General features: G+C 39.4%; 1 protein-coding gene across 1 annotated transcript in view; it reads left to right on the top strand.

Moving 5' to 3' along the window:
- Positions 1–16,086, top strand: part of LOC119146350 (ubiquitin-conjugating enzyme E2 E1) — a 45,276-nt gene that overhangs the window by 24,402 nt on the left and 4,788 nt on the right. The window contains exon 5 of the mRNA XM_037383853.1: positions 12,819–12,951. Within this exon, the coding sequence (XP_037239750.1) occupies positions 12,819–12,951 (133 nt within the window). The remainder of the gene's footprint in view (positions 1–12,818; positions 12,952–16,086) is intronic.

The raw sequence follows: 16,086 nt of genomic DNA, 5'->3' as shown, positions 1-16,086 counted from the left end.
CGTCCATGAACTGTTGTGTAAAGCTGTCTGCTTTATCTCAAAAAGAATATTGGAGAAGTGGGTGGATTTTGGGGAGGAGACATGGAAATTGTCAAAAAAGGAACAGGATAATTTCTCATGTAGAGGCACAGGGATTATTTCCTTCAGAAAATACCAAATATTTATTTTCTTTATTTTTATTCTCTAGAGGAATTCAACGGGAAGCTTATTTTCCTCTCTTCTAGTACAAGAACAAAGGTATATGGAATGAGATGAAAAGACAGAGAAAATTAATTTGTTTAATTTTTACAGAATGCAATTAGACACAGGGTTCCATGATGAAGCCAGAATTTAGCAAGCTTCAGAAAGACTCGGACTTCTATGGAGGGCAAAACCAGGCAGAATTACTGCAGCTTATTCATAATACTGATTTTAGAAGGGAAACATAGATGCTACTTTTTCAGGCTTAATCAGTTACTGCTGAGATGTTGCTAAGGTAGGGGAAAGCAGAAGACCTGGCAGGAGTCGTCTGGTGCCCACCTCTGCCCTGTTTGACACTGGAAACCAGTGAGAGACAGGGTGTTGAAATAGGTGGACTTCAGATCAGATCCAGCCTGGTGATTTCCTATATCTCTTTTAATAAACTAGTAAAGGAACAAAGTTCTGTGGCAAGATTTGCATTGGACCTGTGATAAAAGTCTTTGCAGTAATACTGCTTCTGTTATACTAGTGGGTGGACTGAGCTTTATTTTAACGTTGTTTTATAGGGGAAAACTGTTTAAGTCATGTTATAACAAGATTAGTGCATTATGAAAGACACACACATGTATCTATCTATATATATATACACATATGTGTGACAAAAGCACCTTTAAGAGTAATTTCCAAAAGTATTCCCTGTAATGTTTTTCTCAAATTAGTATGTTTCTCCAGGAATTGAGTCTTAAAGCTGAAAACGAGTGCACTCATACTTCGGAGTCTTACTCCACTACTTAAAGTTGACTTTGCCTGATCAGATTTCAAAGTTTGTAGTATCATTAACTCATGGCTTGAAAGTTACACGTGTGACCTGTCCTTTTACATGTCTTTATACAGACTGAATTGAAAAATCCGTTTAGTATTGGTCAGTTTCCTATTCTGTTAATGATACTACCATCGGGGTGATTTTTGTGTGTGTGTGATCTGTTTAGAAGAATTATTAGAAGTCTGTCTTAATGATGGGAGTGCCGGCAGCCTTTGGAATATGTCTGTTCTTACTGATTTAGTCAGCAGGTTATTTATGTGTACCCTAAGGGTTTTATTTACTGGCCTTTCTGAAATGAGAGCTTGACTCTGGAAACTTAAGAAATATCTCTTTATTATATTATTTTGAAAGTTCAGGGGGAGATTGCCTAGACTGGCTGAGCAATTTTCTAACATCCTGTGAATATTGTAAGTATATTTATATTGTAAAGGTATTAAAGTTTGAACATCTTTATTTCACTAAAAGGAGTATTTGAAATAACTTTTAATGAGAAAATCAAAGAGAATGAAGATGTAGTGACTGGAAACAAATATTTTTTTCATTGTTCTTACAGCGCTTTTTGGTACCTCCATACCCAAAATTCCTGTGTTTTGCAGCTAATGATAGACTTTTTCTCTTCTTATGTATGTAAAATAACATCAAGCATGAGTGTCAAGGCTGTTGGTTTCCAGGTGTTTTGCTATACTACTGCATACTATTATGCTGGTTTCATATTTGTGCTTAGTTAGAAGTAACATGTTCAGGTTTTCTTCAAAAAATTAATAGTGTAAAATTAGGTGCAAGTTGTACATCTAGCTCTGTGTCAGTTTTGCAGTTTTGTGGGCTTGCCTCTCTATTTCTGTTGCCCTCTGTATGGAAATGGTAACTGCAGAAGAAGAATGATACACAGCTCTCAGAAGATGCCGAGGAACTCACTCCTAATCTTGTCAATCTTCCTTTAAGGTATTACTTGCTAAATGCTGAGGTTACAAGGTTAGAAAATGTAAACTTTTGTCTCTAAAACCCTTGCACATGTCTGTGAGATGTGCTTTCCTCCTGTTTCTGTTTATGAAATATAGTAGGAAGTCTCATGCTAGCACTACTACCAATTAAAATGTCAACACCATCCAATAAAGAAATGCAAATTTTTACTAAATGCCGCTAAAGATCCTTCTCTGTGAACTTCATGGGTTGCACAAGAGGTTTATGAAGAAAATATGTCTTTTTTTTTTAACGACTAGAAAAGCCTCCATATCACAGGAACATATATGAAGTATTTAGCATCATGTTTTTAGTTAATTACGGTGTTAAACTTAGCATGTTTGGTTTTTTTTTTTCATGACAGCAGAAGGTTGAAACTTAAGTTTAAACTAAGAATGCCAGTGGTCAGCTGTAGGAGTGAAGTTTCCAAACTCTGTGAGACCAGGAATGATGGACCAGAAGGATGCCTGCATTTCTTGCGTTCTCTGGCAGTTCACTTTCACCTGCCTGCTGTGGACCTCTGTCAGCAGAACTTTACTGCCACACATGGGTGTTGTCTTTCCATCTTATTAAATTGTTGCTAAGTCTTCTCTCTTTGGTGGAAATCAGGGAGGGGCAGACACCTGTGTTGGCTTTTACGTGTGTGAATGTGGCATGCTTTTTATAAAAGGTGTAAGTGATGTAATGCCCTGAGTTGAAACTTTGCTGTCTTTAGTGTTTCTTTACATTCAGGAGATACTTCCAGATGAAAATGTCATGAAGTGAAGGCATTGGGAAGTCTGAAAATCAGTGATGCGTGCGTTTTTTTGCTTTGGGGGGAAGTTACTTAACATCAATTGCCAAATATGGGTCTAGAGGAAAAAAAAAGATAGTTTGTGAAGGGCTATATCATTCCTTAAAGTTAAGGCATGCAAGTTGGCCCCAAAACTGTATATGTTATTTAAGAGCGCTGCTTAGTCCTCTTGTGGCTCCTCATGTAGGTTAAATTTAAGGTTCCTAATACTTTGAAAACAAAAAAATAAACAAAACTTTAGAAAGCCATCACAAAAGCCTATTCAGGCTATCCTTGAACATGTGAATATACTATCAAGAAATGAAAAGCCTCTCTCTGTTTTTAAATCCCTTGAAAGTTTTTGTTTGTTTGTTTTTCAAGCTTTCGCCCTCATGTCTGCTTCAGAATAATACTTACATATGTATCTGCTACAGTAAATGCTGATTAGCTATTGTGACTGGCTCGTGCTTGTGCCTGTTGCTAATGAGAACAACTTGCAATGGTATATAAACAATTTTTAGTGACTGCTATGTAGTTGGCTGGCAGCTGTGCTATATTAAAGTGTAGGTAATCTTGTTTTACTCAAAAAATAGTAAACTCTCATCTTAGATCTCAGATAAAATTTCTAGCCTGTGCATGTCACAATTTCAGAACTCAAAGGCAGTGCTTTCAAATTACTTTTCTGCTAGGCAGCTTTGATAGTATTTCAGAATTGTGAAAATAGGAAAGAGAGACTCTGGGTAGTGCAGCACAATTGAGAATATTTTGCTGCTGTTTTGAGAAGAGTAATCAAATTTTATTTTGGTATCGGGTGGTTTGTGTAATTTTGTTGTTATTGCCTGCAGTGAAATAGTTAATCCTAATGCAGTGGTCTGATTTATGTAGTGAATGGCAAGGAAAGGAAGTTATTGTAAAGAGTTTAATGTAAGTAAAGGAGAAGATGGCATCCGCATTGCATTTCTTTTTTCTTTCTAGTTTTCATGTGTCGTTAAGATGCATCCTTCAAAACATAATATATTTTGATTAGCAACGTAACATTACTGGTATCAGCATTGGCATGCTGATGGGAAGGAATATAATAATGTGAAGCCAAGATAATGGGATGACCTGGTTCTCTAGTTAAGCGATGTTGGCTCTGCCTATCCTTGATCTAATGCGAAAGACCTGTGGTATTGACTGGCTGGTGGATTTGTTTCAATTTGTAGCATGTTTTTAGGGTGAGTTGGTTGGTAGGTAGGTGGTGGGACAGGTGGATCAGTTTTGGAGCATGTCGTACATTAACAGTTGGGTTTTTTTTCCTTAGGTTATGTTCGCTTGAAAATTTAGTTGCATATAAACTAGCAGTCTTAAAATACTGCATCATCTGTTCTGAGTACAAACTTTAAACAGAATTCCTGTAGTTCAATGCAAGAGGTGGTAGTGTATCTCCGGTCTGGCACGCAGTGTCTGCCCTCTTTAAAGTAGCCCTTTTCCTCCCTGTAGAAGTAAGAAACTAGCTCGAGGAGGCAGTTGGGTAAAGCCACAAGAACCAGGTCCTTACTAGTCTGAGGAAGTTAGAGAGTCTTGTCTGCTTTCAATTTTCAGCACAGCAGGGGCATATTGCCAAGTGTTACACATCATCTTTAACTTTCTGGGGCCAGTTTTTCCAAGCTCGTTTGTAGCTGCTGTTGCCCTTTTGATCTAAGTTATTTAGCATATGCATTTCTTGATCTACATAATTACGAGTTATAACAAAATCAATAGGGCAAACTGATGATAAAGTACAAGATAGCCAGTCTACTATGTTATCTCAATGCTGGATAGGTAGACTTAGGAAAGAGCTGGGGTTCTTTTTTGGGTATTTTTTGTTTCCCCTAAACAGGGCAAGTGGCTTTTGAAGAGACAGGAGCCTCCAGATCATATGGGTCCAAACTTAGCAGTTTTACAACTGATGTACTACAGGGTGTCTGAATATTTATGAGGTGCTGGGCTTTTTTTATCAGTTTATTGAGACCACCTTTCATATTCCCACACTAGTACAGACAGGACAAGACATGGGCATGGAAGACAAACACAAATGTAGGTCCCAGCTTGCTTCTGGAATGGCAGGTTAATTGGGGTGGATTTCTATTTTCACTGACGGATAAAGCACAATATTTAGGGGAGAGCCCTCTCATCATCTAATGTGGCACAGTTAGGGCTGCTTATGGGTGGGAGGGGGATATTATTGAAATTTTTTGTTGTCAGAGGGAATAGTTTCTTTTCCATGTGTGAAGAACCTACATCCCAATAAGTGCCAGGAGAAAGTACAACTTTGGTTTTCTTTTGGGGGGTACAGCACATTTGAGATTAGACACACAAGAACTTTCATATTCATTAATAGTATTGATTCTCTTTATTACCTTTAAATACAGGACTGTCAATTTGGTGCTGGGCAACCGCTTTAAGAGTGTGTGTGTTTTACAAAAGCGTTGAAATTGGAGAAACAAATAGGTTTACTAGTTATATTTCTATACCGATTTCCAAAAACCTGTTGGAATGTGAAGAGACCCCAAGCAAGCTGTGTAATTGCAAAAATAGTGCATTTGTGAAAGTGCCTAGTTCAGCTTACCAATTGTCAATTACACATCTGTACCATAAATATTGAATGGACCTCAATACTGAAAATGAGGTCTGACGGTGTGAAGGGATTTCTGTCCCCATGTTGGCAGCTAATAGTCCAGGTGACAACTGGCAGGAGGGAAACTGATGTAAAAATAGCACAAGGTTAAGTTGGCAGAGCGCAGTTTCTCCCATCACATCTTCTTGTCATGTTAAATAAGCTGTTGCAAATTGTTAGGCGGGTCAGATTCTCTTCCACACTTTCCCAGTTTGTTTTACTGTTTCTTATGCAGCGTATTATTTAATGGGAGATGCAAGGTCAAATATAAGTCAGTACATTTTAATATATTTAATTTTTGGTCTTGCTGTCCAGCTCTAACTATGAGGAGAAAAGCAAAATCAGTTTGCATACAATGAAAATAATTTCATTGACTACTTAGTTTGGCATTTTCTGTATTTGCATACTGTACATACTAAAGTCACAGACTTGCAGAAACAGCCTTCTGCAGTCATATTGGACACCAAAAATGTCCCTACGTATAGTGGGACAAACTTCCAGTGCTTTGAAGTAGAGAAGGCTGGGAAGAAGCCACTGCAAAGGAAAACGGAAGCCCTTGAGAGCTGAGCAGGCTGGATTTATTTTCAATTTTGGAACCAATGCTAAATGGATTAATTTCTCTTGAACCTTTTTATTAGGGCTTGCTCCTAAATTGAAGTGATTATTGTTAAACTAAATAGAGCTGCAGCAGACCCCTGAGAATATCATAAGTCTCCTTCTGACCTCCCTGTTAACTGAGATTTTACTTTAAATCTTTGAAGCCCGGTTTAAAAATCAAACTCTGCAGTGAAATTATTCAAGAGCATTGGCCTTTTCACCAAGTAGTTTAGTAGTAACCTCACAGTAATATTTTGCAGAGACTGAAATATTTCAGGTGAAGGTCCTAAATTTGCAAGTGCTCCTGGGCATTGAAAAGAGTGAGATCTTGGCAACAATGAGGCTCTTGGTTGTTGTGTGATCTTATTGCCAAGTATTTTTTTTATATAAACTGAAAAACCCAGTCTTTTTTTTTTTTCTTCCCACAAAGAAATCCCCCTGAAACAGTTTTCCTTGAAGTCTCATAAATTCCTGCATAACACCTTATCAGTTCCATTATCAGAGCTATTTAGTTATTTAGTTCCTTTTTTTAACCTCATAAGAATGTAATTCGCTGCACTGTTTATCCGCCAGTTTAAGCTTTGTGCCATTTACGTGCAATTTCTCAAACCTGCCCTCCCCAATTTTTACATCAGTCTGATACTTAAGGGAAAAGCTTTGCCAGTGCTAGAACAGAAATTTTGTGCATGCTCTTCCCTGTTAGAAATGTGGCGGGATTTGTAAGATACCCTACCCTTGTGCGACAATATTGTGACTGCCATTTTAAATTTAAGACAGAAAATGCAATACCTTCAATGATTTACAAGGAAAATAATAATATTTACTGCTTTGTAGTTGAAAACCATGCCTATGAACATGCATTGCACGGAAAATTAAGTTTTGTTTTTGTAGTTTTATGGTTGGGATTGCTGTAGCAATATAATGTTCCATCTTTGCTCACTTAGCTCTCCTTTCCCTCCTTTGCTCCCTTCTTATGTTTTAATAAAAGCCAGCTGCAACTTTTTCCTCTTGCTGTCTTTTCTCTGCATGTCTGAAAGCTCACAGGCATTTCACCTATGGTCAAGCTATCGTTTTTAGCTAATGTTAACACATAGTAGTGGCTTGGTTGTGTGTGACAGTGGGCAAAAGATACCACTTTGATTCACATAGTCACGTGCTGATTCAGTACGTTACCTTTTATTTTCCACGGTTGCACAGAAGAGGTTTTGTTGTGTTACGATTTTTCTTTTTCTTTTTTTTTTTTCTTTTCCTTTCATTTCTTTTCTTTGACTAAAAATGGGTGGCAAGAAAATTATATCCTGCTTTTAAACTACTTGACTGAAAAATGGCAATTAAATGGATGGCCCAGGGTATCCTTTTAATTACTTCTGTCTTGTCTCGTTGAATTTCTTCCTAATAGCTATGTAATGTTTTAATGCTTATTTTGTAATTGAAAAGCCTGTGTAAGTTGTGTACATGAGTCTTTGGATTGCATTGCAGCACGCTTAGCTTAGTGACATCCTGTCTGTGAATGGAGTGTCTCAGTGCTATGGTAATAAAACTAAAACATTTTGGTAGCTAAAGCATGTGCCGAAGTTGACAATTTATTTCTAAACATAGAGCTATCCATTAAAATGAAGATTTTTGAAGTGTAGCCAAAGTGTAGCTGCTTTTTTGTTTCTTTGGTTTTAACTCTGTTGACATTCCCATTTTTAACACAATTTTGCTCTACAGATCTTTAAGCAAGCTTCTTTGAATGAGGGATTTTGTAAGCGTGTGTTTTTCAGTGCTAAGCTAGATGAGCTGTCCTGCCTCTTTTTACACCCTGCACCTGCCTTTCCCAGGGATCTGGGACTTCTCAGTTACTTTTGCAATCTCTGCACCTAATTCAGCCTAACAGTGTAGGTGAGCAAGCTCACCAAGCAGACCCGCTTGGACTACCTGAAAAGAAAGCGTATTTACTCTGAGGTCAGGAATGGGGTGGATTAGGAGGGAAAATCAAGGTGCACCAGAACTTCATGTGAGAATGATATCCTACCTCCTTGCCAGTCAAGATTTCTAATGCATTTTGGGCTTGCATTTAAAAAAAAATAAATAAATAAAATAAAAGGGGGGGGGGGGGGGGAAGGAGAGAAAAGGTGGGGGGAAGAGGCCTTCTAACAGACAACTGAAATTTCCTAAATCTGCTTAGTAAGGTGTTGTGTACATGACAGAGGCACAATTCCATGTACATTCATTCACTGTTCCTTACTACAAAATAAAACAAACAAACAAAACGTCTGTCAGTTTGTAATGGTGCAACTTTATGTTGGAGATTCTCTGCTACCTTGGAATTCCCATGTGCCGTTAGTATGTTGTTTGCTTTCTGATTTGAACCTGTGTCCCTTGGAAGAGGTCATGTCTGCAGTGTTTTTGGAAATTATATTTATTTTCCACAAGTGTGCAACTTCAAAACAGCTTAGCTACTTGCATCAGACTCCTTCTGTTCAGGGCAAAGTAGCCTCAAAAACAGCATCTAGGGATATGGAGTAGCTGGAGTATGAGTTCGTGGTTCTGTTACTTGTGGTTTTAACTGAAACATACTGTAGGTTTTCATTAGCTGTTATTTGCTTCAGCATACCATGAAATTGCCCTCCTTCTTACCACCCTTACAGGTAGCAGTCTCTGGCATTTCTAAACTACTCTGCTAAATTAGTTAGCTTTTAAAAGGAATATGCACTGCTTTGGTATATCAGGATATTAACTTAGTGTCTGTAGCATCAACTGATTTTGATTCATTTATCACTACAGTGATTGCTATTGGTGTGCTTTCTGGATCTCAAAGAGGAGGAACTCAAGCATTCACCAGGCAGCGTCTTCACTAGAGGGAAAGCATACGTTATCATTTGGTCAATTCCTAGAAAGGACCAGGTAGTTTCCAAAAGTACTAGCAAGTTGACATAAACAGTGGACTTTGAGTCATTCTCCTGGAAAGTACCAGCAGCATGTTCCCAGATTTTTGTGCGTTAGCTGTATGTAGCGAAGCCCAAAAAGTCCTGCCTTCTCTCCATGGCATAGGTATGCTCTGGGGGATTTGCACAGGGATGGCTGGGCAGAGCAGAGAGGTACCATGTAATGCAGGCCTGTGGTGGAGGTTCTATCTGGCTGGCTTAAGAAAAAGCTGCAGGTTGGCTGTTCTTGCAGACTATCTGTCATTTCAGCCTTTTCAATACACGCAAAAATGTATGTGTGTGGTGTGTGTGTCTTCTCCATGCCCACTTCATCTCTGAGCCAGAGGCCTATGTTTACAATTGCTCGGTACTGCAAGGCATCTGAGCATGCAGCCAATTTACCTGGCCATCGTTCTGCCCCCCGGCCTCCGCTGCAGGTGTTTCTAACTTACCTGTTTGGTTTTTAAGTTGGGAAGAAACATAGTGCCTTCCAGCAAAGGGAGGCAGAGCAGGATGAGGCTTTTCCAGAGAGATACAAGGTTGGCTGGGACTTGGCCCAGGCAGAACTTCGTGCTTGGTCTCACCTGTGCCAAGATTCTCTCTTGCCTTGCATTTACCAGGATTCAGGCTCCTGTTCCTAGACTTGAAAAGTTAGATAGTCCTTGAACAAAAATTACCTTGACACTGGGCAGTTCTCTAAGGGTATTACTGTCATAATATCTGTCCAGAGGATAAGCCAGCAGCAACTTGGGAATGATCAGGAACATTTGCTGCAGCGGGTGCAGCACATCTTCACTGAGTATATCACTGTTTTTCCAGGGAAGTGAGATCCCTGTTGCACTGCTGTGTAGCACATGCTGCCTGATACGAAATGATGGGTTGGGGTTTTTTCAGTCTTCTGTTGGATGTCAACTTTTGCTCTGCATTACCAGTCTTAGTCTCATTTCTTTCTTGGGAAGTAAAGAGGTTGTGGGCTATTGAGTTCAATACAGAAAGCTGTTGCTTTCATACTCTTGTCTTGCAGTGGAAACAATTTCTGTTTAATTGGTTAAAATTGTCTTCCCACTGGTCGTATGTTGCACAGCTTCAAAATGTTGCATTGGTAGATATAGACACTTAATTTGAGCACAGTGGTGACACACGTCAGGCAAGACGGCAGCTGTGCCTGTGAGCCCTGTGTCTATGCATCAGTGAATTTGTTTTCCAGGGAGATAATTACAAGGATTTTAAACAAAGAATGTAATCTTTAACCTTTGACAGTTTTTGTATTTCCACCAAAAGTTAGTGCCATTGCACTTATGCTGTGGTCCGGTATTGTCGCTTTTCTATTAAGCACTGGGACGTCTTGAGCTGCTTGATATTACCTAATCCTAAATTAAATCCAAGCAATATCGCACTCTGAAGCTGACTTGCATCTTCCTCTTGCAGTCTTTCCTTTGTCGGAAATCAATGTTAATGTGTAAAAATCGGACATCTACAGCTATTTCAGTCTGTTAATTGAATTGTGAAAAGCTTAAAAGGTAAGCTTAGTGCGTCACTCCTAAAGCCTACTGATGTCTTACAAAAAGATGTGGCACTCTTTTAATACAGAGGTCTAGCAGTATGTTGCTTGCATGCGGTGATAGCTCTAATTGGAAACCTAATAGGATACAAGAGATTTCTAAGACTATTACAAATAATACTATATTTTTTTTTTTTAAGTCTGTGGGATTTTTTTATTGACAGTCCTTTGGGTTGAAGCTGGAAATAAAATGCAGAGTGTTGAAATATTTCTCGTTGGTTCAGAGGGCTGTATTCAGTGCTAATCGCACATCACATTTCTTGAGTGCTGAAGTGCTCCCAGTTGGCAGTTCTTGTGGTATAAATTCCAACAGTAAATCGGTGCTAACAAAGTTGAAGTACCTGTTCCGTTCAGTAGCTCCATCTTTAGGGGAGGGAGCGGGGGAATGATCACTGGTGCAACTTGCAGTAATGACAGTGTGTCAGGAGGTTGCTAATATGTACATAAAGAGGTGATTCCTTGGAGTGGTGGCTAAGGGTGCCCCAGAGAGTCCTTTTCAGTAAGTTTGCACAGTTAAGCTGGTGTCTTGCAAGAGGTAGAGCTTCCTGTCGAAATACAATGCTCTTCCAGCCTAATGCACAAGTGGTAGCTGGAGAGTACTGAGTGCCCAAATATATAGACCTGCATAGGACAGGGACAAGTCATTAAGTGGAGTGGGATGCCAGTAGTGTTCAGGATGGAATGACTTTAATTTAGTACTGATCTTGAGCTGCACGGGGTTTTGTGGTCTGAGGAGAGAAATCTTTCCCTTGGGGCTGGTGCTTCGCTTGGCAGAGAACTGGTCTCCCCTTACTGCTTTCTCATATGCTTTCCTTCCCCTGGAAGCATGCTTTTAGTCATAGCTTTGCTGCTGTTGAACTATTTAGCACCAACGTGTTGTGAACTCTTATTTTTTAGTTTAATATGAAAATAAAATTTTAGGTTTGATAACAGAATTAACTCCCTTTCTCTCCGTTGATTCCTCTGCTGTCAAGAATTGTTCAACAGTACTGCAAAGAGCAGAGGAAAAAAGCATGTCTCTGATCACTGTTGTTATGTTGAGAATTTACGGTTTTGTAATTGTATTTCTATTTGTAACACTGTTACTAACACCTAGCAATTACTCTGGTTCCCTTCACATTAATCAAATGCATATTGTCGTGTGTATGTTGAATTTATTGGATTGCCTTCCCTCTCAGGTAATACTGCTCCATCAGTGTTATGGTATGAAAAGAGCTTTTTTTTTATCCTTCTGTCTTATATTAGCTTTATCAAAAGAATGGGGAAAGAAGGTGAAGGCTGTTTTCGATATATTAGGGATGTTAAATTCTGTCCCCTTACAGAACAAGGGGAGAAGAGATTTCCAGAGTCATAGCACATCCGTGATGGAAAAAAGCTGTGTCAGCACCTCCCTTTTATGCAAAGGGAGTTTTCAGCTCTGGCACCTTACAGATGAAATACTACTGTAGCAACACAGAAAGAGGCAGCAATGGAGTCCTAAACCATTAATGGCTTTATAGGTTGAGCTGTACTTTGAAATACTCAGTGACATATGGCATGCTACAGAATACAACTGGCTGAGGATCTCAGTAAAACTAATTTTCAACAAGCAGGTATTTGTGTTCCACAGCACCTTTAGTTTATACTGTTCTTGGTGAGCTGCTGGCAGGTGAGGGAGAATCTAGAATTAGGTAAAGCTGATTTGAGAAAGCACTGTTTTAATTTGATATAGCGATTTTAATTCCTCTTACAAAAGCAGTTCCACCATACAAATAGTATCAATGAGATGACTTCATGCGGTGTTGTTTTAGAAATCAGTGTAGCAAAATAATAAAAGTGTAGGAAATTTTTACATTTAAGAGTATTATCGTGTATTTGCCTTCCTTCAGTTATACCATGAGTCTTGGTTTAGCAATAATACAGGAATATGTTTTGATTTTAAAGAGCACACAAGATTAATAAAAGTCCTTGATTTTAATATGGCCTTTGATGTGGCACAGTTTTATTAAGGCTGAGCTGGGAGAGCCATTTCTGAAATAAGTAGGAAATTGTTCTTTGAAACTTAGCTTTCCTGTTGTGTAGAGATTGTGTAGCACGTTTAAGAGTAGTTCTGGGCAATACAACTGTTGTAACAATCGGGAAAGAGAAGCAGAAAGCCATACCCCACCTCTAGTTTCTCAGCTTTGCTGAGCAGGCTGGAACACTGATAAGTCCAGGTGAGATCTCCAAGGTTTTGGAAGCATTTAATCTACTTTTAATCCCTGTCTTTACTTCAGGTGGTATATGAATTCTAACACTGAAAATTTCCTTCCATGTCATACCTGAAGAATGTAAGACATCATATTTATTTTAACTGTAGTAATGTTCTTAAACCATTTGGTTTTTTTTTTATCTCTTAGTGCTGGCCCCAAAGGTGACAACATCTACGAATGGAGATCAACCATTCTAGGACCTCCAGGTTCAGTCTATGAGGGAGGCGTTTTCTTCCTTGACATCACATTTACACCAGAATATCCTTTCAAGCCTCCAAAGGTAAGAGACCGTTGCTGATGTCCTAAGTCATGAGCACTCAACAGACCATCCAGCAGCAGGCCGTGTTAATGGCATGCAGCCCATTTGAAAGCCGCTCTCTTTGAGAACAAGCTTAAGCTCATTTCAGACATTGTGTTGGTTTCTGTTAGCTAATGTTAACAGCTTTTCCAGTCCTCTTGATCGCTGTTTTAGAGCTTGTTTTCTTTTTCCCTACTTCTGTTTATAAGAAATCCTAAGTAATTAATGCAAGCATTGGGACAGGACTGAGAAACTGAAAAGTAAATAACCTTGAGGGGAGGAGAAAGGATACAAATACTTGTTTCTCAAACAACTCGGTTACCATAAACGTAACAGTTACGTGTGTTTTGGCCACTAAAGTAGTATTTAGTCTTTCAGTTTTGTTGGGTACTTGTGGTGTTCACCTACTTGGACAGTAACAAACTTTTTCCGTAGGTGTGTTATATTTGTGAAGCTCTTCTTACATTCCAGTATTGCTGTTTTTCAATGCTACAAGGCAAATACCGGTGCAGGTGAATGTTATCTTGCGGTTCACATACTTGGCCAGAGGAAGAGTACTGCGTTACAAGAAGAGGTGGTTGTTGTATACACTTCGTGTTTGCCTTGTATCTGAAGGCATTTATTGCATGTTTTTGACTTAAAACTCATTGCATTGATGAGATAAATGCCAGTGACTGTCCCGCCTTCAGGCCTTGGTCTAGTCTGCAGTAGAAAGGACTTGCCATACCAGACTTTGTCATACCGGGCAAATTAATACAAGCTTCCCAAATTAAGGAAACTGTTTGACTGTTCCTGCTAGCATAACTTCAGGGTTTCTGGTATTCTCGACAGGACCTTAAATTCTACCCTTAAGCTAGGGCTCCCGTTCACAAGCAGCATGTTCTACCTTGGGACATTTCCAGTGATTTCCTGCTGACACCTGTCCATCCCTCTTTGGAGGCTCTCTGGCAGCACAGATGGTTGTCTTGTGTTAGAATTTAATTCAGTGCAGCATAGTCTTTCATTATTTTGGTTTAATTAGTTTGCATTGGAGAATTTATTGTCCATCCAACTATATGCAATATCTTATGTCATGAGCCCAGTAAGTATTTAAAGAGGGAGCTTTTACCTTTCCATGTGTGCTTTACTGCACCTTTGCTTTCTATGCTACAGTCAGAAGCATTTATCGTCCCAGGCTTACCCAGCCTGATGCTTCACAGGACTGTAATGTAACTATCAGTGGCATTGAGACAGCCACGTGTGCCAAGTTCCCTGACGCAGAACCAGAGATATAGTTTTGTTCCAGCTCAGCCCTGCTTTCTGCTCGGCGCTTCTGACAGGGATCTCTTTGCCTTTATCTTTGGATGTAAACCCTCACCCAGACGCAAAGAAAACAGGCGCCACTTAGTGAGGCCTTAAAAGACTAGTTTAATGGAGATTCACTGTATTGTAGCAGAGTTGCATTTACAATGAATCTTTCATCTCGCAGAGTCCAAATTGGTTTACTAACCACATATATGTGTGGAAATAAAATACACACAGCTTCAGTCACATTGACATGAGCATAGTAGTGCTCTAATAGAATGCACTTGCGCTACTTGGGTACTTAAGGTTTAAATGAAGAACATTTCTTTTGCTGAGAACCAAAGACTTATAGCAGCTCCTGTGTTAACACCTGTGGTAGTATTAATAAATGATGGTGTGGAAAATATAAATATCATATGGCTCCTGCTTTATTCCTACTAATTTGTTGATTTCAGATTGTCCAGCTGCTTGCAGTGACTGATAAATATTGTTTGTGGGTCATCTGGAAGTGGTAGGACTAATGTACTTACCCCATAGCCTTCCTGTATTTGTCTTATAGGGCAAGAAATAAAGAAACAGATAGTTGTAACAAAACCCAGTGTATCATTTTGATGATAAGCACTGGTAGAGCAGTAGAGTGGGTGAAGGTCATTTCAGAAGCCTTGACCTCTGTAAAGATTAAGCTCTCTAGAGTGAAAGGACTAGTTTTCCTTGAATCTTCTTGGTAAGCCTTACAAGACCAGGGGAAGAACCTCTGCTGCTTCTTTGAATCCTTGGTAATTCTCACAAGGACAGTCCCTGTTGGGGGCTGCCCCATGGTGAAGTGTCTATAGTAGAACACATTTCATAACTTGAAAGTGGAATGTCATTAAAGGTTTTACTTTGTTAAGTAAAGTGAGGTGAAACTGGCCATCCTGGTGGGCTTACCAGCCCTTAGCAATATGCGTGAGAAGGTGTTGGGGCACAGCCACTGCTGACGTGTCTGTGTGGCTGATGAGCGTCCTGGAGATGTGTGGTGAAGGATATACAAGGGCAGCCTTTGAGGACTGGGTCTGACTCCAGCTGAGGGTTAGATTCAGTATGTTGGAACAAACTTTTGGGGGGAGGATGTTGCTATAGGAGAGCTTGGAAGACTGTGCTGGAAGTGGTATTAAATCCCTGGAAGGATATAGAGAGGGACTGCACTGCTGTACTTGAGGATGGAGAATTTAAAGAGCTTGAAATTTTACTTGGAAATGCATTGCACAGTACCAGGAACTTCAGTGGGAGAAATCTGATACAGGGACAGATACTCTCTGTCCTGTCCTAAATATGTATAATGGAGTTCTTTTGCATTTACGGAGCATTCCATACAGTACTTTGAAGATGTTAATCTGTTCTCTGCTTTTACATTTTCTCATTTTCTGTGGTATTCTGGGTTTGCCTTTGTTTCAGACAGTAGTTGTGTTAGGCACATGCTAGGTGGACCTGGATTCGGGAGAATCCGATGAACAAGTATAATTAGAATTTAAGAGTCCAATACTTAGTCCTCAAGTTGATTGCTATTCTTCTGTACTATTACAACGGAGGTTTTCCCAAGAGTTACATTGTAGTTGGGTTAGATTTCATTTATTGAGGTGAAAACAGTAGCTGTGGTGACTTGGTGTGTGCTTTGATCATTTGTATTAATAACCTCTAACCGCTTCCTTCCCCCCACTCCCATTTTGCAGCTTGTGTAAATTAACCTCTGCTATCACTTTGGGGTAAGGCTGAGATTAGCTGCTTTTATGTCTTTTCAAAAGCTGTGCTTAACTCTGTGTAGTTACTGCAGTAATGTAATCTCAGGTGGGACAT

Source organism: Falco rusticolus, chromosome 4, assembly GCF_015220075.1.
Source record: "Falco rusticolus isolate bFalRus1 chromosome 4, bFalRus1.pri, whole genome shotgun sequence".
Taxonomy (NCBI): domain Eukaryota; kingdom Metazoa; phylum Chordata; class Aves; order Falconiformes; family Falconidae; genus Falco; species Falco rusticolus.
This window is presented reverse-complemented; position numbering and strand designations above follow the sequence as displayed.